The sequence below is a fragment of the Drosophila rhopaloa genome, unplaced genomic scaffold (assembly GCF_018152115.1).
Source record: "Drosophila rhopaloa isolate 14029-0021.01 unplaced genomic scaffold, ASM1815211v1 contig_2, whole genome shotgun sequence".
Lineage (NCBI taxonomy): Eukaryota > Metazoa > Arthropoda > Insecta > Diptera > Drosophilidae > Drosophila > Drosophila rhopaloa.
In genome coordinates this window covers 3,690,073-3,713,899 of record NW_025335083.1, presented here as the reverse complement: position 1 = coordinate 3,713,899, position 23,827 = coordinate 3,690,073, and the positions used below count along the sequence as shown (strand labels likewise).

General features: G+C 37.9%; 4 protein-coding genes across 4 annotated transcripts; 2 read left to right on the top strand and 2 right to left on the bottom strand.

Annotated features, from left to right (window-relative positions):
• The first annotated feature begins 4,482 nt into the window (after positions 1-4,482).
• LOC108038634 (testis-specific serine/threonine-protein kinase 3) lies at positions 4,483-6,561 on the top strand. Its single transcript, XM_017115466.2, has 4 exons — positions 4,483-4,708; positions 4,773-5,172; positions 5,878-6,188; positions 6,252-6,561. Exons 1-4 carry the CDS (start codon positions 4,669-4,671, stop codon positions 6,506-6,508), a joined length of 1,008 nt encoding a protein of 335 aa, XP_016970955.2. The 5' UTR covers positions 4,483-4,668; the 3' UTR covers positions 6,509-6,561.
• Positions 6,562-9,059: 2,498 nt separating this feature from the next.
• On the bottom strand, positions 9,060-11,768 carry LOC108047669. Its single transcript, XM_017127958.2, has 3 exons — positions 11,587-11,768; positions 11,395-11,499; positions 9,060-11,271 (listed from the first exon to the last, which is right to left on the bottom strand). Exons 1-3 carry the CDS (start codon positions 11,642-11,644, stop codon positions 11,087-11,089), a joined length of 348 nt encoding a protein of 115 aa, XP_016983447.1. The 5' UTR covers positions 11,645-11,768; the 3' UTR covers positions 9,060-11,086.
• Positions 11,769-13,530: 1,762 nt separating this feature from the next.
• On the top strand, positions 13,531-17,697 carry LOC108045766 (lysosome-associated membrane glycoprotein 1). The gene is made up of 4 exons (XM_017125184.2): positions 13,531-13,734; positions 15,834-16,166; positions 16,444-16,665; positions 16,724-17,697. Exons 1-4 carry the CDS (start codon positions 13,680-13,682, stop codon positions 17,062-17,064), a joined length of 951 nt encoding a protein of 316 aa, XP_016980673.1. The 5' UTR covers positions 13,531-13,679; the 3' UTR covers positions 17,065-17,697.
• Positions 17,494-21,994, bottom strand: LOC108045765 (intraflagellar transport protein 88 homolog). Its single transcript, XM_017125182.2, has 8 exons — positions 21,819-21,994; positions 21,566-21,762; positions 20,794-21,034; positions 19,982-20,741; positions 19,582-19,781; positions 18,423-19,329; positions 18,188-18,277; positions 17,494-18,126 (listed from the first exon to the last, which is right to left on the bottom strand). The coding sequence occupies exons 1-8, from the start codon at positions 21,945-21,947 to the stop codon at positions 17,999-18,001; spliced, it is 2,652 nt and encodes an 883-aa protein (XP_016980671.1). The 5' UTR covers positions 21,948-21,994; the 3' UTR covers positions 17,494-17,998.
• Between the last annotated feature and the right edge of the window lie 1,833 nt (positions 21,995-23,827).

Sequence of the window (23,827 nt, the reverse complement as noted above, 5' to 3'; positions counted from 1 at the left end):
TTCATTAAATTAATGAATTTGCAGAACATTGTAGTGCATTGTAATGAAATAACAAAAAAATGTTTCACTACGGTTATAACGAGCAATTTGTTTGCCTTTCCTTTGGCCACGCACTCCCCCAAAATAAACATCCCATCGACCAAAGAAGTAAGTTTAAAATTATTTACATTGGTCGAATGTTAAATGCTCTTCGCCTATGTACTTTAGTTACATACATAGAAAGCTAATCCCTTGTCAATCAGAACATTTTAATACACACTAGGTACTTACTTTTTCGTTTTTTTTATTTTCAAAGGTTCTTGTTCGCCCATAGTGTCTTGGGGTGACAAATTATTCATATTTTTCAGATTGTGGGTACAACATGAGAGAAAAAGAAAATTCCTGTTTATAATTAAATTTGTACGGAAATGCAACCGTATTAAACGGAAACGTTGGACAGTTAAAATGCAGGCAACATGACGCTCATGACCCTTGCAGCCCATCGTCATCATCATCGCCAAACCATCATTCTCTTAACATCCGCATCTTTGTGGTCCATGACATATTGTTTTTGAGCGCTCGATAAAATTTCTGTTGAATTTAATATACGGAGGGTGAAGCGATATTTACTTTTCTTAAATTTTGAGCGCATTTATTCATGAAATCATCAACATTTCTCAACCCAAATTAAGTTAATACATTTTTTTTGGTTAAAAGAATATTTAAATCTGGACTACACTTTAATTTGATTTAAATAAATAACACGATTTGGAAAGGTCCCAGAATCTATTTTTTAACCTGCGGGAAATATCGGCATACAACAGTCTGTATGACAGATATCTGGTAGCTATGGGATATAGTCAACCGGTTTTGAAAAAATTTCAAGGAATAGGTATAAAACATTTAAAATTTGAAAAAAAAGCGAAATTAAATATTTTGATCTCATTGTTCCTATGGCAGCTATAGGATATATAACGTATATATAAAAATATCCGATTGCATTTAAAAACTCTAGCGTTAAAAATGAACTCGCAAACGGTATAAAAACAGATGGAAATGGCTTTATCAACTCGTCTAGTAAAGCTGATCAAGAATATACGTACATATATACTTTATAGGGTCGGTAATGTCTCCTCCATTGCGTTACAAGCTTCTGACCAATTGTATAATGCTCTCTGCAAAGTCATAAAAAGGGGCGTTTACGGTTTTTTTCCAGCTAAATTTTGATGAGCATTAAAGGCTTGTCTCTATAAATTTGAAGTAATCGATCCTACAATAATAGGATAATTTAGAAATATGCTTATTTATACCTTAAAATATAGAATTAAGTGATTATTTACATTTCCTGCAACTCCTAACTTTGCAGTTTTTTAATGAAAACTGGAGCGATCTATAACCTTAGGTCTTTCAGTCAACAAGGGAAGAGTGGATGAAAGACAGCAAACACGGAAACAAACGGCTCCAACAGCTCTGAAGTTGTCACCTGTGTTGTTGTGGCAACACCTTTATTAGCTTTCAGGCCTTCGGCTTCCCTTTTTGTAAGCTGAGAACTCGAGATTTTCAAATGAAATTAACTGTCTTTCATTTCAGGGGAACATGTATAGCATTCGTTTCGATACACTCCGCTACAATGTGGACTTTTTCAATTTGGATGCAAAAATGTACTTTTCTTGTTACATTTCTCTTATTTTTCTTTAAGTAACTTAAAACCTTCGACGGTAGCAGAGTTTACATGGCCCAAATATGCGTATGGCAAGGGGATGCCAGAACAGAAACCAATTGAGCTGAAGCTTGGAGGGACATTCAGAGCGATGGCAACCAACTCTGGTCCTTGATGAACCCATTTTCCTTAGTATTAAATTTCACAGGCTTGTTTCCAGAATTACAATTTTTGGGAGGAAAGACAGTGACAGGACTTCCTTTAGGAAGTATTTACCTGAAGATGCACCGGCCCACTTGTTTTCCTTTTATAATGCCTACTAACTTTCACTCTCCATTTCATAACTGTGTGTCTCAACAATCTGATGGTATTTGCGCTATGATGGATTGGTTCAATAAACAACAAATCTTATTCTTCTTTCAAAACGAACTAGAAGAAACGCTGTAGTCAAGTGCCTCAACTATCAAATACCAGTTACTCAGTTAACCAATTTCATAATAAATATAGCCCTAGCAGATGGCACCATTTGCAATTCTTTTGGCACGACAAACAGAAAAGATGCTGCGCCATTTGGTGGTAAGAAATATTTATCTTCTAGCGCTGACCTCATTGTTAAACTACTTATTTTACTTCTAAAACAAAAATTATTTTTAAAATTTCTAATCACGCTGATTTTGATACTCTGGTGACAGCTGTATGTTTGTTGAATATTTTAATATTTCATTGGAACTACCAAAAATACATACAAATTAAAGAATTATTTTCCGAGACTTATTTGAACTAACATTTGATATAAAAAGCATACCAATTTGTCTTTTATTAGTATATATTATTATTATATGTAACAATACATGTGTTTTTAGTTTTAAAAATGACTGTTGAGAAAGTAAGTGCTTTATATCTTATCTTATTATTTTAAAGTTGTTCAATACAATGTTTTGTCATTTTTTTCCCTCCCACAGTAGGTCAATAAATGCATACGGTTGGTTAAATTTTAAGCAAATATTTGTAGAATAATAAAATTAAAAGCTACAGCTTTTTTCAAAACCAGAACCTGAAATAAATTCAATTTTGGGTATTGCGTCGCCTCGAGCTCAGAAAAATAAACTTCGAAATATACTGAGCAACAGAAAATACCATAAATTAATATTCTTGTAAAAATGTGCAAATATTTTACGTACGCATGTTGTTTCCTTTTCTTTTCCCACATTTCCCGAACTGGGAAGAGGAAAAGCGGAAATGTGTGGGATGTCGATATCCCTCTTTCCACGCTTTACGGTCAGTGAATTTTGTAAAGTTTTTTCCTTCGTGATTTTTTTTCTTTTTTTCGGCCGTTATTTATGAATTGTTTGCGCTTGCCGTTGAATTTATTAAATGCCACCGTCTGCCACTCGGACAATGTTTTTGGTGAAACCACCATAGCATACTTTTCTGGGGCTAGTGACATATCTGCGGGCGAGCAATTCATATGGATGCGAGCTGGAAAGTGTGTGGGACGGACGGAATGGGAAAATCGCCACGAGGTTATTTACATGCATTTTTGCTATAAGTTAATGTGCCTGCAGGTCATTGAAGCACCTAAAATATGATTGTGTACCATAGAGTATCAGCATGCTTGTGGTCTCTGACATGGGCATATTTTATGTAAATTTAAAAAACATTTACTCGTTTGTCAGTGCCCGTTAACAGATTAAAAATGCATAGAATTTTACATAGACAGTCTACTATACAATAAATATTCAAAAATAACAGAAAATAATTAAGGAAATACCCCTTTGCTTGTTATACCCGTTACTCGTAGAGTAAAAGGGTATATTGTATTCGTGCAAAAGTATGTAACAGCTAGAAGGAAGCGTTTCCGACCCTATAAAGTATATATATTCTTGATCAGGGTCACTAGCCGAGTCGATATAGCCATGTCCGTCTGTCTGTCCGTCCGTATGAACGCTGAGATCTCGGAAACTATAAAAGCTAGAAGATTGGCATTTTGCATGCAGATTCTAGGAGTTCCTACGCAGCGCAAGTTTGTTTCAAAAAGGTGCCACGCCCCCTTTAACGCCCACAATCGCTTATATACGATTTTAAAAATTTAAATATTTCGGAAAAGTAAAAATGCAGTTTTATTGTGTTTATCAATACCTATCGAAATGTAGGAGAAATTTTTCAAATCGGACCATTCGTTAAAAAGTTATGCGTGATCAAAGTTTCTATCTCCATCTCCCTCGCACACCCTTTACCTGAGTAACGGGTATCTGATAGTCGGGGCACCCGACTATAGCGTTCTCTCTTGTTTTTTAAATGGTGTCGACCAAATACTAACTAATCTATTTTTTTCATTCCACCTCAAAAATATTGGTTGTTAAATGTGCGAAGGGTATTAAAATTGCAGTCAAAAGTTTTCAACGCAGTGAAGGAGACATTTCCGACCCTATTATATTCTATATTCTATATAAGTTTCATGGCACACTGCCTACCAAAAACCTACCATTTGATGAAGGAGGCTTTAGAGACTATGATTTCGAATAAAATTAATTTTTAATTGGGTACTAAATATATTTACATTCGTATATTTGTTGATAGTAACGATATTTGGTTACTATGATGTTTTCCGTAAAACAAGTATTTTTCATTTCATTTGCAATCATGATTTTACGTACCCCTCTAACAATTTTTGCATATTTTTGAGAACAAGCCAATCAAAACATTCGACTGACTAGTATGTTATTTTAAAGAGCCGAAAGAGGTTTTAGACCAGTATTTCCATCGCCAATATTGCTTTATTAATACATTAGTGAATTCATTGAACCGATACAAATCGACACAACCTAACAGGAAGACTCCGAAAAAACCTTTTTAGATATAACTACATATTTTCATTACGTGTCATAATCTTTCAAAAATTAATCTTCCAAAATTTCTCGTTTCTGCAACATGTTGTAATTTTAATAATTCTTATTTTTTAACGACATTTCCGCAGTTATTAACAGCATTGGCGACATTGGTAGATCGCACTTGTGGTACCATTTTTAATGGCGACAGCGCCAAAAAGGAAAAACGACCAAGGCGGAGGTAAATCACCTTCAAGGCAGGCATTGCTACTCCACCTCAACTAACCCTCCATCCGTTCCCCAAGTCATTGGTGCTAGTTCATCGCAGGACCTCGTCACCGACCAGAACTCGGGTCGCCGCCAGGAGCAGAAGGTCTACACCTTTAATGACCGCCCTCCGCCGCCAAAGCCACCAGGAGCACCAGGACTTCCTGCCAAGCCGGATGACAAGACCAAGCCACAGAAGACCATCCTTGAAGAGCATGGTATTATTTTGGGTAAGGTGATTGGCACAGGCAACTATGCCAAGGTCAAGATCGGCTTTTCGGAGGAGTACGGTAAACGGGTTGCCGTCAAAATCATATCCAAGGTGAAGGCTCCCACCGAATACACCCAGAAGTTCCTGCCGCGGGAGATAGAGGCAGTGAAGGGCTTGCACCACGACAACTTGATTACCTTCTATCAGAGCATCGAGACCAGTCATAGGTGAGACAGTACCTCAATCCTCCTCAGCTGGCAGTTTTTAGAAATGGCAGTACTCTAGAAATTAAAACAATATTCTGGCAATGCTTTTTTTTCGTATTGATAGAAGCTTTTTTGCACCATCTAACTTTTTTACATGTTGCACATGTCGGTGTATGATAAAAGGGTCTCCATCCCTATATAAGAAATTAAAATTAAAGTTTAGTCCAATAAAAAATAATCAAATATAAAAACAAAGAATTCATCATTAAACAAGAGAAATACAATGTGTAGTAATATATTACAAGAGGCATATTTACTGATCACGTGACACCTTTTAAATTGAATTTCCTAATAACATCTGATTTCGGAGTGTCGATAGAAATGGACCGAACAAATCTAATCAATTCGATTTGCTTGTGATAGACTTTTGTTTTTTCATAACATTTGTTACGGATCAGCGAATCTCTGATCTATTATTTACTAAAGCAGCATTCTATGCCAATACACTATATTCTTTTTGTCGATTGATTTTCCTGATTAGACAATTTAATTCATGTGCGCATGTGACTTTACCTATTTGCATTAAATTAGCTTAGCTAACCCGTTGTTAGAAACCTATGTTAGGAAAGCCTTTAGAGGTATAGCGAGTATTTTATGATTGGTTCTTGTCAGTATACCTGCGTCGTTAACTAATCCTTGATGCTAAACCCCGAATCCATGTCGCAGAGTATACCTGATAATGCAACTGGCCGAGAATGGAACGCTTTTAGACTATGTGCGTGAGCGGAAGTTCCTGGATGAGCCGCAGTCGCGGACTCTTTTCAAGCAGCTGGTGAGTGCGGTGGAGTACATCCACAGCAAAGGAGTGGTGCACCGGGACATTAAGTGCGAGAACCTGCTGTTGGATGAGAACTGGAACCTTAAGTTGATCGACTTTGGGTTCGCGCGCAAGGATACGCGGACTCCCGATAACCAAGTGATCCTCTCGAAAACCTTTTGCGGCAGCTACGCCTACGCCAGCCCAGAGATTTTAAAGGGCAAGTCCTCATCCCTAACCCTTTCATGCATTAACATCAACATTACCTAAACACTAATTCCAGGTGTGGCCTACGACCCGTTCATGTCGGACATCTGGGCCTGCGGCGTCGTCTGCTACGCGATGGTCTTCGGTCGTCTTCCCTACGATGGCTCCAATGTGCACATCCTGCTCAAGCGCATCAACCAATCGCTGGTGTTCCCAAAATCCCCGTCCGCATCCAGCGAGTGCAAGCACATGATAATGCACATTCTGGCGCCCGTGAAGATCCGGTACAATATTCCGCAGGTCAAGGAGGACCCCTGGTATTCGCTTAAGTAAACATGTTTGATGCTCCACAAGAATGCAAAATTATAAAAAAAAATTAATACTGATTTTGATTTTTGCATTTTTTTTATTTCAGTCAAAAGCCTCCCAAATTGATATAGCCATGTCCGTCTGTCAGTTTACAAGTTATCTAGACGAAACTTTCCTAAAAGTCTTATTTCTATTACAGGTATTATATATATAAATATAAGTCCGAAAGTCAAACGACTATATGTTATAGCTGCAATAAAAACAATCGGAAAAATATTTTTAAAAAAATTCGGTAAAGAAAGAAGCAGCATGCCGAAGACAATGGGATAATTGGTACCCCTTTGGAAAATGTATGTTTGTGTACAACAATTACGTTGATTATACACAGTATCCTTGCACATCCTGTCCGAAGCACTGGTGGCAGCTCAAATCGGGGCTTGCCCTTCGCAATTCTGCATGGCAATGTCAAAAGTGCTTGTGGCAGTTGCCACCACAGCGTTGCCTGCCAGCGGAAATGCCGTTGCAATGGACACATAGATGGGAGGACTCAAGGACCTTCCCCACTACCCACTTTCCCCATTGAGTTTTGTCACACGCAAAACAACAAAAAAAACAACTGAAATATGCGAAGCTGGCCAAAATTTGCGAGAGTCAACGAGGAGCAAACTGCCGGCGGAATCTGGACTATCCTGCGAGCCGTATGCCAGCTCCAAGCTGAGACCTCTGGACTCTGACCTCTGGCGTTGTGGTTTGGGCCACGTCAGTGCATATGGAACAAACAACATTAGAGGTGTGCGCCTGTCGAGTACTGTGATATCACAAAAGAGCATTTTCATTAAAAACGCCTAAGATTTTCTGCGATAAAATCTTTGGTCGGAAAACAATTCTGAAGACATTTTTTTTCAATTCTATTTTTACTCCACATATTCATTTTTGAGTTTTTCGAAGGTATGCTTTTATATTTATAAAAATTTTAAAATTTTCTCAGAGTATGCTAAAAAAAAGTAAGCAATTTAAATATGAATCCAAATCGGCCAACTTAGAAGATTACCTCATTTCCGAAAATCGAGAATTCGGAATTTCTGGGTTCACAGCAACAAAATAAACATAATTAAACGATAAGGTATCTTATACCAATCCGAAGTTAAATGAGTGCCAAATTGGAATATAGTAACCCCTGGTATTTTAATAAAACTTTGAATTTATCAAAGCAGTTCAAATAGTCTTTTTTAGTCTTTAGAAATTCCAACCATCGGAAGTAATGAGTATATATTCATTATTTGTATATTGCCTCTATTTAAACAGGCTTCCCCAAAAATCTCAACTATTTCCAAATGTACTATGCAAGAGAATATCCTTATGGTTAAAATAATGCAACTTCCATCCTTTAGTTAAACATAAAAATAGCTCTAGCCTTTTCAGTTATGGATCCGATTATGAGTTTGGATACTCCATTTAATTGCGGTGTATGTGAACTCGATCAATGATAAATTATGCCTTTTTCACAACAATAATCTTTAATTTCATTTTCAACGTTAAAGTTGAAATGAGCTTCCCTATTCACGATGAAATCTTTGAAGACATGAAATACTTCAGATATAAAAGGCATCAAATAGTTACTACACTAACGTGTACCTTTATCGACAAAGATATTCCATTATTACTACAAGGAGTTTTCTTTACTTTCTCATACGGAAGTCTAGCTTGCTTTCTCTTAATGCAAGCTTCGCATAATTCATTATTTAGTTAAATATTTTTTACAAGTTCTTAATCTTCTTAATCGTTGCAGTTCTCTGGTATAGAGCATTTGGTTTCGCTAAATTTTATTTGGTCAACCGAAAAACTTTGCAGAAAATGGGAATAATTTAGGCATTAGTTTTAAGGGTCTTATGTTTAGCCTCAAATGGAAAGGTTCATATATATTTAAATATGATTATGATTTTTTATGATTTTTAAATATGATTAATTTTCAAATTCAGGAAGATATTTTCAGTTTCCGAAACTCAATAAGCAAAATGAGTCTTTTGAATATTTTAGTATAATTTGACACACAGAAAATTATTCATCACATCGAAATGTTTAAGCTGATTGAATTTGCAATCTCTTTTATAGTTGTATTAATTTCTAAGGGATTCTTTTGTAGCTCTGTTAACTGGTTTTGTATTTGTATCTTTAATGTCGTATTTCGAGGATGTTTTAAATCTGACACTGATCAATTGCTTTTTAATTTGTATTGTTGTTTCTTTCCATTAAAGTGTCTTCGTTACTTAATTAGTTTATGGAAGATTGGTTTTCAGTACATCCAAATGAACTTTAAACGCAATTTGAAAAGGTGTAGGTTAAAAATAGACATGGATGTAGACGGTGATTTTTCTTGATATGCGACAGAAAGTGATCAATGTTTTATTAGTATTACTTTGTAGTTTTTAAAATTAAAGAATAATATACAAAAATTGATTTAATTTAAATTAGAAAAAAATTAAATAAAAAAAACGAAGAAACCTAATGGGAAATTCAAATTAATTACCCAATATTAAAATGAAAAAAAAATATATGAATGTAAAAAAGTGATGTTTTAAATTAAAATTACTTATTTAGCTGGCATATTTTTCAAAGTTTTTTGGAAATTTGTAAAAAATAATATTGTTGGATGAATGTCCTGCATTCATCTGGGTAATTCAAATTTAAAACTAAAAAGATTTGTAAGCACACTGATACTCCACTTAAAATATCAGGCAAAATGTTTTCCAATGCAAAAAATTAATGCTTGCAAAGTTTTGTTTTTTTTTTGTAGCATTCATCTGTTTTGGTTTTAAGATTCTTTGAGTTATCCAACGTTGCTTTTGTATATTATAAAGTTATCTCGGGAGTCTTGAATTGTAAATTTTACTTTTAAACTTCCCGAAGATACTCGTTTCCCTCTCCTGATGGGTACAAGAATAGCGTGAATAACGTGGAACAGCAATGCGTCGTTTTTATCTGTGGAAGTCACAAAGGAAAGTGTTTCCCCGAGAAAAGATTCCTACGAATGTGAAAGCATATTTGCATCACTTGTCATATCTGGACTCTTCAGCTTTGTCAATTTAAGCCTGTAATGGTGCGATAAAGAATTTTGGAACAGAAATTGTCTTTCACTTGTCGCGCTTTTACTTCGATCTTGTCTTTTTCACTATTTTTCTTCGGTCTCGTTACTTTTCCTGCCGTGCTTTTGCATAATGAACCAAGTCGATTTTTCTGTTGGGTCTCAACATCCAACTGAAATGGTCGTTCATATGTTGTAATGCGTGGTGACCACATGATACGCCCACCACCCATCTTCCCTGTTTCATTCTGTGTTTGGCTCTGTTTCTGATTTTGCTCTTGCACTGCTCGCCCCCTCGAGGTGCCTGACTATGTTAGACGTTGTTTGCCGATGAAAAATTCCTGAGATATACATACATATATACATATGTACATAATAAGTATAGCGAGGAAAAAGTTCTTACCAACTAATTATGCCTTTGCCTGCGTTACGATTACGCAGGATGCTTTCTTGTCATATCCAACGCTTATCGATTTTTTAAAGGACTGATTGACTTAGAAAAGCTTTACGATGCGAACACAGACTTCTTCCTCCTTAAGCTGACAGTATTGATGGAAATCGATATTATTTGGAGCAGTGGAAGCTCGCATATGTTTTTGTGATCCCTAAGAAAGGTGCTTCCTTCCCCCATGCCGAATTTTTTCCGACCGAAAAGCTTTCTTCCGACTTTTACCAAGATCATAGAGTAAGAATCTATACTCTATGACAGCTGCGTGCCGCGCTGATGGATAGATTCCGAAGAAATTTCTGCAGAGGGAGCAGCAGCCGGAAGAAGCCGTGCGATGCAGCAGTTAGCCTTTCGCTTAAAAAAAATACTGTCAGAGCGACAGATGGTGAAAATTATTAAAAGGGGCTTGAGAGAGCATCGCAAGATTCGTCTACGCAATGGATGTGCTTACAGTGGACGAATTGAGGGAAGAGTGCTGCGGGGTGCATCGCAATTTTGGAGGCCGCGAGGATGAGTTGCGTGCGAAGGTCAGGAATCCGTTCTGAGCGGGCTGTCGACTACGGGTTTTGTGACTGCGCGGCAACAGAACACAGTAGGTTCTGCTCCCGATGCGGAAGGCCAGACAAAGTTTCTCCGAAATGTCCGGATTGCGCGGAAAAGAGGACGATCTGAGGGCGAAAAAGATGCGTCCAGACAAGCGACCCGCGAAACTGAACAAACACCAGGTTCACTACATCGTGACCCAAAAAGTGTGTCTCGTGGTCCCCCTGGCCATCTAAAAGTTCCGGCCGTCGTTTAAGCCTATTCACGCCATTCACGTGCATCACGGGCCATGCCAGTCTGAAGTTGTTAATGTCTATAAAGGACCTCTCAGGTCGGTTGGTAAGGTGGTTCAGGGCTCCAGAGATTCCACTTCAACATCGAGCACAGGGAAGGAAGCGAGAACGTCGTAGCCGACACCCTATCGCGATGTGTGGAGGAACTAGCAGTGGATCCGACAGAGATTCGAGACCACCGAGTTTGCTGGAAAAATTACTTGGAGTTGGTACAAGAATCGAGGATATGCTCATTTTCAAGCGGGTCTCTTCGGCAAATCTGGACGACGAGATGAAAGGGTGCGAGTGTAAGTTGTGGATTCCCCATATTCTGACCCACAGCATAATTGAGCATGCCCACACGGATCCAACAGTAGCCAACAGCAGCCAGGGGTTATATTGCCGAAATCCCTGAGTGGCCTATGTCGTTCACGTAGGGAACCTGTAATTAGATTTTAAGTAACTGTATACATACATTCAATCCTTTTTACACATTCTCGCGATTTTGCGCGCTTGAGTCCGGGTTTGCGCAACTCAGGGTCTGAAATTCTTTGTTTTTACTTACCCGTCCATTTAAGTCGCTTCAAGCGCAAACTTAATAATTCCCCGAGGTCAAATTTCCTGACTTTAACAAGGCCTTGTAGCTGCCGCACTTGGGTAGCTGTTTTGCCTGGTATGCAAATAATTGTTTTAATAATGTTCATAAAAATCTATTAAATGTATTGAGCTGCGAATGATGTTGGCCTAGGGCACTTACCTATGGGGAGATGAACCCGTCGTATTCCGGCCTGGCAGGGACTACGGCCATTGAACATGGGCTGTGTCCCATAAAACCCACAGGGGCACCATAGGATGGGTGGGTGCGCGGTGGCAAGTCCATCTATAGGCCACCTTTTGTAATTTCGTCCAATATTTACCTTTTTTCTATTTGTTTACCTCTTGTCGTTGGAGATGGTCCAGTTGAAAGTAGTATGGGAGTCGTCGATTTGTATCGATTCTAGTGTTGGGAAGTGTTTGGACATTGGGGGTACTTTTCCCTGAGCATCAAGTTAACCTGTGCTGTCCCCAAGAAAAAATAGTGCATTTCTATAACAAAGTATTAAACTAATAATAAATATTGTCATCCCTTTAATACGTATTTCTGGAATGCTGCTGAGTGAAAAATTCTTTGCTTGCTTAAGCCTAGTATCCAGATCGACAAACGATTACGTAAAAACTAGCGTAAAAACTTTAATCTTTCCAGTGTGACCAAAATTTTGAGAGTTCATCAGATTTAAGCGTGCTACGGTCGTACTGTCAATCAGCTGGGTTTGTTGACAAGCAGTTAAAGCCTAGTATCCAGATCGACGAAAACCGTACGCCAGTCATGAGAGAGAGCGAGAGGCAAATAGCTGGCGTTCACTTTTCGTCGGGCCTTTTTTTCACGTCGGTCTCCTGATCGACAAAAAAAAATACCAGAAAATTCCATAGCGTTGCCAGTCAGCGGAAATGAAACTTTGGGTGAACCCTAGCGAAAAGATTAAAAAATTTAATCTTTTGACGTGCGCTTCTCACTGAACATTATAAGAAATGGAGGGAAAACTCACAATCAAATACCTTGGCAAGACAAGTCTCCCGCTGTACAAATAAATTAAAAAACAATACAATTTAAATTTAACAGTTGTTTTTTTTAATTTACTGATAATTATTTGCTAATTTAAAGTTCATAGCTGCACTTTTATTGTGTTTTTTCGTACATTCTGGACCTAAAAAACATTTTGCTCTGACAAGAGGCACCCCAGATAGTATTAATGTTATTTTGTCCTCACATGTTAACACCTGCAATCGACTTTTGTGAGATTTTTGAGCTTTTCCCTCCATTTCGTATAATGTTCAGTGAGAAGCGCACGCTAAAAGATTAAATTTTTTAATATTTTCGCTAGGGTTCACCCAAAGTTCATTTCCGCAGACTGGCAACGCTATGGAATTTTCTGGTATTTTTTTCGTCGATCAGGGGACCGACGTGAAAAAAAGGCCCGACGAAAAGTGAACGCCAGCTGTTTGGATCTGGATACTAGTCTTTATTTTGGAGTTAGTGCGTCACATAGCCGCCAATAAAATGTGGTACGATTTTGGAAAGCAAATATTATCAGGATTGGCGCAGTTGCTCCGTATAAAGAAATATATATTAAAAAGTAGGTGGGAGCTCAGATCGACAAACGAGTTCGCTAGCGGAAAAACTTTAATATTTCGAGTGTGACTGCATTTTCGAGAGTTCATCAGAATTAAGCGTGCTACGGTCGTACTATCAATCAGCGGGGTTTGTTGACAAGTAGATACAATTCAAATATCGTATTTACGGGAAAGAGCCTTTAAAAGATATAATCATTAGGTACATTTTTGACCTAAGAAACATTTTGTTCTGACAAGAGTCACCCCAGATAGTATTAATGTTATTTTGTCCTCATATGTAAACTCCTGCAATCTTTTTTTTTTAAATGTTTATTTTCTGGTATTTTTTTGTCGATCTGAGGACCGAGGTGAAAAAAACCCTTGACAAAAAGTGTACGCCAGTTGTTTGACAGTTTTCGTCGATCTGAGTATTAGGCTTTAACATGTTTAAATCTAAGCTGGCTTTTGAATTTAGCGGGAAAATATGATTTTTTAGGAAATTTTAATTGTTGGTTGACCGAATTCGGGCTCAATGCTTTTTCACAATCTGGTAACACTGACAAGCAGCACACATTAGTTTATGCGATAGTCTGAGTGAACGGGTAGAAAAATCACAGCTATTATTTCAGCAGTGCCAATTGTCAGTGGAGTGAACAAATCGAAAAATTGTAGACAGGCTTACGCAGATCGACATTCATTATGTTTGCCAGCAAATTGTTGACCTGCTCGGCATTGCTAATGCTAAGTGGCGCAGGTGAGTGGACAAATGACATACTACGCGAACCCTTTACTTCCATCGAAAAAACTGCGTCGCGCGGAGGCCTTTGTTCAATATGCCATTTCATCGCAAATTATTTATATTTGTCGTCATTCGCCGTCTCGCTCGCACTCACGAAACAGCTGGGACAGTCTGTAGTATTTTATCTACGGAAAACGTACAAAAAACAGGGAATGAAAGTACAAGCCAGTAACAGCGTTTGGGGTTTGTGAACAAAGAGCAACAATCATCCGCCAACACTGCAATTACTCAGTTTTAGCAAAGTTTTTGGACGTCCGTTACTCTCTGTTCTAACAAAATGGTGTGACTTACCGTTGCAGCACCCACATCCCTCTTACCTCCCCGGCACCCTCATCTGGCATCGAGCACAGCTGGCGCTGGTACTACCTGCATGCCGAAAATCGCAGCAAGATAAAGCCGTCCGCCCCTTTATGCAGGCGTATTCTATTTATCATCGGTGCCTTCGTCTCCCTTTATCAGACATGTAATTACACTTGATTCTCAGCACAGTCTAAATAGTTATTTATTTGCCCAACTCGGTTGGCTATTGTTCTCTGCTTATCGCCCTCGTTTAGGGCAATTCCCGATGGTACTCGCACTACTCCCCCTTTAGTTGATGTCATTTGCAGTATCCGATTTCTTGCGGTCTGAGCTTTTCAGCTATTTTTCAACCGCTAATCTTCATATGTCGGGAGGTATTTGCATTTGATTTCACAACTACTACCATTCGGCATGAGGCACACATTAGGTTATGCGATAGTCTCGCTTATAGCACTAGAATGTTATTCTAGTTCATTGTACTGAATAAGGCAGAAACCGGAGAACAAAGAATTATTGACCAGCAAAACAATTGTTTCAATTACTAAATTGAATAGTTGACACATCTTGAGCATCAGAATATTAAAGCTATCGATTTCTTATATATTGCTTACAAATACAATTATACGGAGTCATGGAAGATCTCTGATTAGGCTAAGTTTGTTTGGCCCTTTTTTATAAATATTACAAAAATACAGTAATAATAAAATATAAAATATACAATTACAAAAATACAGTAATAATAAAATATAAAATATACAATTACAAAAATACAGTAATAATAAAATATAAAATATACAATTACAAAAATTGAGTAATAATAAAATATAAAATTACAATAACAATGGCGCAGCACATTTATTTGTATTTTAATCATTTTAGAACCCATCAAGTATATTTTATTGCACGCAAATTAAGTATTTGTTTTCGAACACTTTTCCTACGTGGTTGAGGCACATTTATCTTATCACAAATTATTTATATTCCCATAATTGTTCCTCCTCTGGTAAAAATTGTATTACATGTCTAAGGCGGGACACGCCTCTTGTCCGTGGACTTCCTATCCTCAGTATGTTTGCTTGCTGAACTTGCATTTAAAGGTCATCTCTCTGGAATGCATTACCGAACGGAACTAAACTAGAACGGGTGGGGTTGGTGAGACGTGAACACACATTGATAGCAGAGTTAAAAGCGGATGCCATGCTCAACAAAAAATATTAAAAAAGAAAACAGCTTTGGCAACAATTATTCAATTAGTGTATGAATCACCAACGCCGATTGTGTGAAAACAACAAGTAGTTTTTACTTTGTCTTATTGTTTTGAAACGCAAGCGAAATACGAAGAGTGCAAAAAGGGGATTAAAAGCTCGATAAAACTGCTGGCATGTTTTGTCTGGACATTGATTTTCTTTGTAGGCTTTATCATCGGCCTAACAACCAGACATTACGTTCATATCATATTAACTCGCATAATCGCTTTATTTCTGTCATAATATGTTGACATCTGTAACTAGTTGTGCCCCACATTTCTTTTAATTCATTCCTTATCACTCGGTGAAAACGAAAATTAATTATTCATCGAGTGTAAAATGACTCATATTCGTGAAACGGAAACAAAGGCGTGGTAATCTTAGCTAAGCAGTATATTCACACCGCATTTGATAGATACAAAATTAAACTGAAAATATTTACGATAAAGAAAAAATTTAAATAAATTTAAATTTTATTCTATATTTCGAAACTAATTTTCCTTTCAGTGCTCTCTCAAAAGTTTATTAGTTTGGCTGATGCCGAATTCAAGATTCCTGATACGTCTTCGGAACATCCAAGCCAGGAAACCAGCAGCACATCTACATCTACATCAACGACTTCGACAACTACAAAGAAGCCAACCACATCCAGTTCAACTTCGACGGTCACGCCACTTACATCCTCCACAACCTCTACTGAGTCACCAAAGACGACGACCACACCAGCACCAGTGACAACCACGACTAAAGCTCCTCCGGCGCCCTCCGTAGGCACTTGGAATGCCTCCTGCATTGTGCTCCAAATGGCAGCTGAAGTGAACTTCACCTATGAGGCTAAGGGTAAGAAAATTAACTAAAAACTATTTTTTGAACGAAAAACAAGAGAATAAAACACTTAATGAATAATTAAATTTAAAGATCAAATGGCCTATTTTAACACCAAATAGATAAAATAAATTACAATTTTATTCTATACTATAAGCATCAGCCATTTCATTTAAGTGGCATTTATTTTAAAAATAATTGGTTTAATTTAAATATTTATATTTTAAACATTTTAAAAATGTTGTTTATTTATTTATTTGAGTAAAGAGGACTGTTTTTTAATTTTTTTTAGATGGAAATTTCACACACGGTCTATATAACATTCCTAGCACCGCATCGATTGAAGATTCGGACTGTACAAGTCAGACTATCCAGTTTATTCATCTGAACTGGGGACCCGAAACTTCCAAGCAATCGTTTTTGATGTATTTCGATAAAAAGAACGACACCACCGAGCTCTCCTCCATTCAAATCCATCTAAATGTGCTGACCGAAGACTTTCCTAATGCCAAGGGTATGGAGATTTTAAATATTTTTTAGCAATGAAAGTTATAGATATTTGGATTTTACAGAAAACCAAACGATTCAACTGATTCATAGGGGTGCTGGAGAGTTCAAGACGCCCGACAAGATGTCCTACCACTGCACACGCGTTCAGAAGATGAACCTGACCGAGACTCTGGATGCTAAGCAGTTGATCGGATCGATCAGCGTCCGCGATGTCCAGGTGGAGGCGTTCCTAGCTGCTAACGCCACTGGGTTCTCAGTCGTACATGATTGCGACAGCTCCGAAACGTCCGACGTGGTGCCCATTGCCGTTGGTATTGCCCTAGCCGCGTTGATATTGGTCGTGCTGATCTCGTATTTGTGTGCAAGGCGTCGTTCCACCTCTCGCGGGTACATGAGCTTCTAAGCGCTGTGCATCAACTTATTTAGGGCAGGTAGGGAATGGAATCGAAGGAGAATGAAAAGCAAATCATTAGAGAGAAAATTAAGATTGAATTTGATGATTGGAAGCTGTCTGTGGGTATAAGCAACGATCCATTTTGTTTTGTACCTTTTGGCTTGTATAAGTTAAAGTGGTTTGTTTTGTTTAGGTCAACATAAAATACGTATTAACAAAAGAGAGGGAGAATTAAAAAATCAGGAATCGGAAGTATGATCTAAAACGCTGTTTTTGTGTATGTAATTGTCAAAAAATTTGTATCGTAAAATGAAAATAGTTAACTCATTCGGGTCTGCCGATTTGACACAAATTCTTGAAGAGAAGTTAAACCAAATTTTAAACATTCAATAAATAGAGGCACACATTTTACTCAATAAACCAATCAACTAATGTAACTAGCGTGTCATTCAAATGAGGTGAAACTGGGCGATCGCCTAAGCGATGTTCTAAACAATGATGATTAATTACCCAGACGATACCAACGGTCAAGTTTTTTATCCAAATGGTCAACATTTTAACTTTTCAAACATAATATCAGAACACAAAAATGTATGTATTACTGGCCTTAAAATCGCAATAAAGATAATATTTAAAACCCAACTCAATATAATTACTAAATGCAAATGCTAATGTTTTGATAGTTCTTAAACTATATTTTTAAAAATTGGAAAATATGTAAAATGTGTTCTAGGGTAAGCTTTGCCACTATATACAAAAAGCTTAAATGTCCCTATCAATGCAAACAAACTCAAATTGAAGTATAGCCAAAACAACGGACTTACTTGGTAAACCAAAAAGAGAGAATTATTCTTTAGTTGCTTATATTTACTGTTGAGTTTTGCGAAGGATAAAGACTAACAATTGATTCCAACATATGTATGTTGTAAACAAAAAAATATATTTAAACGGGCAACAAGCTTTCGGCATTCATTTCTGCATCATCGTCTGAATCGTCTTTGCTCTGCTGCGCTCGATATTTGCCAGTGCGAGGACGTTCTGCCGGAGGTCCCAAAGGATCAAACTGCTGGACTGTAAAAATAGGAAAAAGTATAGTATACCTAAGATCCTTCAGGAGCTGTCACAACCTTACCGGAATAAGTAGCAGTACTCTGAGTATAGGTCATACTTTTGGAGATGTCGCTGTTCTCTTGCAACCGTTCCTCATTGGATTGTCTGACTGCTGCAGGATAAGATAAAAAAATTAGTAAATATGTACAATTATATAAAATAAATAATATAATATAATAATATATATTCTTTTCACAGAAACTGATAACAACCGTCAGTGGATGTAATCATTCTACATACTAGCAATTAATACATACTTCGCAAGCGGCTGCTGGATGAGGTCGCAGAAGAAAGGCGCTGCTGCTGGTATCGCTGCTCGTTCTGCAGTTCCTGCTGCTGCTTTTGCAGGCGCGCGTAGTCCAATGCGTACCGATCGTGAAGATCAGCTAAGCCCAGCGACTTGGTCACTTGCATAAGGGCCCTTACGCAGGTAAGGTTGTCCGGAAAACGGGCGTAGATCTTCTGGAACATGCCTAGGTACTGCTTCGGTGGCAGGTACGAGTTGCGGAAGCAGCTAGCAATACGCAACATCAGGTTTGGATCGTTGGGATCGGCTAGAACCGCTCGTTCATAGTAGTACAGCGCCTTTTCCGTGGCCTGCAGCTTGATGTAGTAGGAGCCGATGGAGCTGGCGATGCCGATGTCGCTCATGTTAATGCGGTACGCCTCGTTGTAGTACTGATTGGCCTCCTGATGGTCCTGAATCTGCTCGTACAGAGAGCCGACCTTCTCAAACAGCCGCGAGTCGATGTCGGCAGCGGAAATTCCGAGTACCTGGAGGTAGGCTTGCAGTGCCGCTCCCGGCGCAGCGGTGGCTTTAAATCCGCCTCCCAGCCGACGTTCCTGCAACTTGGCCAGTTGGTAGAACACATGGCTGTGCTGTACAGAGTGAGGCATCATCAGTTGGGCCTTAAGCACCTCGAAACGCTCCTCGGCCAGCTCGAAATCCTGCTGCGCCAATGCCACAAGGCCTAGGTTGTAGTTGGCTTCAAAGTTCGTCGGCTGAAGTTGAAGAGCTCGCTCCAAACGGTCGCGGGCTGAAATGAGGTTCTGATTCCGCAAGTCAACTATACTGGCATTGATCAAAGCTAATGCATTATTTTCCAGTGCTCCGATTTCCTGAAGCTGATTAAGGCAATGCGTGGCCATCTCCAGGTTGCCGAGCTAAAAAAAACATTTTATTCATTATATTTGTATTTTCATAATTTTATCTGTTTGACACTTTAAAAAATTATATATTCGAATAGCAGTTTTATACTTTAATCATAAGACAGATCACCCAAGACCCCATACTAACGAACTGGGAAATATATTCGTTTTTCACTGGTATCATTGCAAATGGTGTTTAAAGTAATTAAATAACTTTGTAATAGAATTAATGGTGTACGTTTTTGACATTGTGTTTTCAAAACTCACACTAATATAGATGAAACTTAGGTTGGTCAGGGCGCTGGCTGTCATAGATCCTTCACTTTTACGGTCATACATTTGAAGTGTTTCAATCGCTTGATTTACGTCATTTTGTCTAAGGTAAACTAGAGCCTTGTTCAGCTCGAGTTCGTTGGCCAACCACGCCAGATTTGAAGTCTTGATGATCTCAATGCACCAATTGTATCCTGAAAAATTAGTTAAATATGTATTTATGACCGTTTATTTTATTTATAATGTATTCGGAATCTGGAAAAGCGATATAATAGTGTATCTAATACCTTGCATTGTTGTCGGTTCGTTTCTACATATTTTCATTATTAAGAAATTTACTTACAATATATAAAATTCAATTTATGAATAGTTGAAATTTGTTGTAATAGCTCACCATCGTTATAGTTCTCTTCGATTAAGGGTGAGATAAGATCTACAATCATTGTAATAGATCGCTTCTCCGCATTTCGGCGTTGATTTGTGTACACGGCGAGCTCGTCTTTTTTAAGGGCTTGGAGAACATAATGCTGTTTTGCCTTGTCCGAAAACTTCACGGTCTCCTCAACCTTTTCGTAAGAACCTCCACCTTCTGCATCGATCACCGCCACATCCGCGCTCCCGTTGTCCTCGCGGTCCAAGGACTTGTGCAAGTCCTGATTGCCAGCTGGTCCAACCTGGTCCGCCTGCTGCTGCAGTTTAATGATATTGCTCTCGCTTCCCAGATCGGTTTCCGTTTCCCCGGCAGGCACATCGCACAGGCTGCGAAAGGCCAACTTTAATTTCTCCACGTCGCCCATGGCGTAGTAGCAGAGGAGGAGGTGGATGCCACTCTTAATATCCGCCCGCTCAGACATGATGAACTCAAAGCTGGAGGCAGCATCCGAATAGGAGCCCATGCGAACGAGGAGGACGCCAATGTTTTCACGGATCTTAAGCCGCAACTGGCTCAAGTTCTTCGGCACCGAATCAAGGGCCATGCGATACATTTTAACCGCCTTCTGGTAGATTCCCATATTGTAGTAGATGTTGCCCATGTTTATCTTTAGCTGGTTGACGTGTGGAAACATCTTGTTCTTGGTCATAATGCTGTAGGTGTTGAGGGCCTCGATGTGCAAGTCATTACGTTCGTATTGCTCGGCAAGATTAAAAAAGACCTGTACCCAAGATATTTAATTTTTCTTTTTAATGATCCTTGTATTCTCTCACCGCATATGTTAAATCGAAGTTGTGGTAAACATTTTCGCCTTGCTGGTCCCGAAAACGGTGCAAAGTTCGATCCAATGAGAAAGCTTCTTTGGCCTTATTCAACGACTCAGCTAATGCCGACTTTGCCTCAGAGTTAATATCGCCACTCGATCGAGCCGCGGAGCTTTGCCAGGCCAATACTATGGACGATTCCAAGAGCTTCACAATCTTGCCCTCCAGATTCTTATACTTGATTTGTGGGCTATAATCATTAAAAAAATCTTCAGATATATACTTAAGTCTTAATTTAAAATAAAACAGGACACTTTCAAAACTGGTTCAAAAGCAATAAACGGTTGGTTGTAAGTATTACAACAGCAAAACGATGATTTAAAGAGTTCGTAGTTGCTTAATCGTAAATAGGAACATTCGGAAAATAGTCAAACTTTGTTGTTTTGTAATATATTCAAATTTGGTAAAAAGATTGCTATAATATGTTTATTAATTGTTTAATAATTATATGCTTACTAAGTCTTACTTCTTCCAATAAAGAGCGTTATAAGATAAGTTAAGTTAAAAGATAAGTTTATTTTACTATCAGCATTACGTATGCCAAACAACAAATATATTTGCCAGAAGTACTCGTTTAAAAAAATGATTTATCTGTACCAAATAAGTAACTATTATAGCAGAAAAAATTGCTTTATATTTAAACCAAAGATAATTATAATTTCTGTTTTACGTTAAAAAAATTGTATGGAAAGTGAAAAAAAAAATCGTTGTTCCTACTCACTTTACTTCCTTGGCGGCATCCACAGCGTTTGCCGACGAGAGGGTATGCTGCTTGGCCTTTTCCAGGAAAAACTGGTCGAACTTTTGGCCAGCAGATCCGCTATTGGCTGCATAGCCCACGGCCCGGACTGCTGTTGATGGCCTAGCCAGAACTGACTTATCGCCTCCTGGTGCCCGACTACTAACCAGATTGCCGCGCTGAATCACAGGAATTACTTAATTAATTAAATTTGCCCTAAAATCCCAGGACTCACCGAAAAGAGCTGAGAAGTGGGTGGCCTTGGCCTGCCCGCCGCAGTTGGTGGGGGAGGAGGAATAGCTTCTGTTTCGGACCCAGCCTCCAAGACTCCCTGGTTATTATTGACACTGGTTTTTAAATCCATTTTTATTATGTTGATTTTTTTCGGCGATTTTGCGGCATGAATATAGAGTAAACGAAAAGTAGCCTATCGAATATTTTTTTTTTCAATAACAACCAATTTTAAGGGTTGACGTTTGTTTTGGTCGAGTTTCCTTGGTGATCAGAAGCCAAATTCACGCACAGTGGCACGATTTGAGGTTTTCTTTGTAAAACGCATATCCCTAGAGCCAAAAGACGTTATCGAATAATTTAAATGGCATACGATAGATATTTGCTTAGCATAATTCATTGTAATAGCATACTTATAAAATATAAAACTCAAAATTTGTGATAAATCCATTATGTGTCACTTGGAAAAAATTATTTTAAACGCTTTATATGTTTTTTTAAACGATAAATTTCTGAAAATATTTTAAAATAAAGATTTTTCATCTATAAAAGTTTAATAGTTTACATATATGGAAATCTATTGTTAAAGCTTCACTCCCCAGTAAGTGCAAGTGCGATTAAAGCTAAGTGAAACAAGAAAGGAAGCAAACTTTCGCAAGCCATTTCGATTTCTATTCTATTACTATCAAGAAAGGAAAGCTAACTTCCGGCGGCGCCAAAGTTGAGATTTTTTATGAGTATTAAAAATTCATCATATGAATAATTTTGGAGAATATAATTTACAGAATATTCTGCAAGGGTATATTAATTTCGGCTCCGCCCGAAGTTAGCTTTCCTTTCTTGTTTGAATTCTTTTTTCCGATTGTTCCTATGGGATCTATATGATATAGTTGGTGAAAATATATTTATTAGTCTAATAATTTCCAAACTTTAATCATTATAATCATACTCTTCTTGGGACTTTAAATGCAGCAGAACAAATAAGTGGATCGGAAGACTCTTGGAACATGTTAAAATAAATATTCTCATTTTGCACTTTTCTTGGTATAGATCTTTATAACACTTGTTTAGGGATCCTATGCAACTTCGATAAGCTCTTCTATTGGCTTAAACTGGAATTCGATTATATCTTCTCAATGCGATAATCATTTGTGGACGGTGTCAATTTTTTAAAATTCGTTTAAAAGTGATACAATTTTTGAATCATATTTCAATTCATCTTTTTCCTTACAACTTGAAGCATTCAAAATTTTTTTTAATTGTGATTAGAGTTACTGCCTCGTGTACTTATTATCTGAACACACTTACATACTATATGCATCTGCTCATTTGGAAGGCATAGTATTAGTTTCTTTACGTATTATGTATAAGTTTATCTAAATATTGTGAGCAGACTTTGTCTTAGGCTCTTAGGGAAGATATCGATTATCTTTTAGAAAGAAATATGTACTTAGATATCTTTTAGCAATCGAAACATATTGTATAAGGAGTGGTTTATAAGATAGGATAATTCTGACACTTTTTGACATTTAGTCAGTTCTGGAAGAGTTATCTTTTGACCATCTTTAAAATAACAAATTTGGTTTTTTATCTGGATAACAAAACATCGAATTCGAAAGTATTTGAGCTTTGATATTGAAATTAATTTCAAACAAACCGCACAGTGTGTTGACACACACCGTTGAAACCAGGCACAAATATTTATTTTTGTGTGGCTAAATTAATAATATTTTTAAACGACATTTTTTCTCTGTACAGCCATCATTTTCAAACAAATATGACCCCAGCTGAAGACGCATATGCCTACGGGCGTTACAGTGAGCGTGCCTGCCCTCATATGTATCATTCAAATGTTCAATCTCTTGATCTCTCTCTAGAAACTTTAATTGTTCAAACGGGCATCGCTAGAGCAACTCGGCTATTAATCTTGGTCAATATTTTATTTGCAAGCCCTTTACAAGAGGCCGCGGTTTCATCCGTTCGAAACGCGGTTTCATCCGTTCGAAACGGTTG

What these genes read in the sequence shown, in the direction of transcription:
- LOC108038634 (XM_017115466.2), top strand. Translation starts at nt 4,669, where the DNA reads ATGGCGACAGCGCCAAAAAGGAAAAACGACCAAGGCGGAG. An exon ending in AGCATCGAGACCAGTCATAG is followed by an intron (nt 5,173 to 5,877) that starts GTGAGACAGTAC and finishes TCCATGTCGCAG; the next exon opens with AGTATACCTGATAATGCAAC. An exon ending in CAGCCCAGAGATTTTAAAGG is followed by an intron (nt 6,189 to 6,251) that starts GCAAGTCCTCAT and finishes CACTAATTCCAG; the next exon opens with GTGTGGCCTACGACCCGTTC.
- LOC108047669 (XM_017127958.2), bottom strand. Translation starts at nt 11,644, where the DNA reads ATGTTCAATGGCCGTAGTCCCTGCCAGGCCGGAATACGACGGGTTCAT. An exon ending in ACGGGTTCATCTCCCCATAG is followed by an intron (nt 11,500 to 11,586) that starts GTAAGTGCCCTA and finishes TTTGCATACCAG; the next exon opens with GCAAAACAGCTACCCAAGTG. An exon ending in GAAGCGACTTAAATGGACGG is followed by an intron (nt 11,272 to 11,394) that starts GTAAGTAAAAAC and finishes ATCTAATTACAG; the next exon opens with GTTCCCTACGTGAACGACAT.
- LOC108045766 (XM_017125184.2), top strand. Translation starts at nt 13,680, where the DNA reads ATGTTTGCCAGCAAATTGTTGACCTGCTCGGCATTGCTAATGCTAAGT. An exon ending in CTTCACCTATGAGGCTAAGG is followed by an intron (nt 16,167 to 16,443) that starts GTAAGAAAATTA and finishes AATTTTTTTTAG; the next exon opens with ATGGAAATTTCACACACGGT. An exon ending in AGACTTTCCTAATGCCAAGG is followed by an intron (nt 16,666 to 16,723) that starts GTATGGAGATTT and finishes TGGATTTTACAG; the next exon opens with AAAACCAAACGATTCAACTG.
- LOC108045765 (XM_017125182.2), bottom strand. Translation starts at nt 21,947, where the DNA reads ATGGATTTAAAAACCAGTGTCAATAATAACCAGGGAGTCTTGGAGGCT. An exon ending in CGAAGAGAACTATAACGATG is followed by an intron (nt 19,782 to 19,981) that starts GTGAGCTATTAC and finishes CTAATTTTTCAG; the next exon opens with GATACAATTGGTGCATTGAG. An exon ending in GAGTACTGCTACTTATTCCG is followed by an intron (nt 18,127 to 18,187) that starts GTAAGGTTGTGA and finishes CTATTTTTACAG; the next exon opens with TCCAGCAGTTTGATCCTTTG.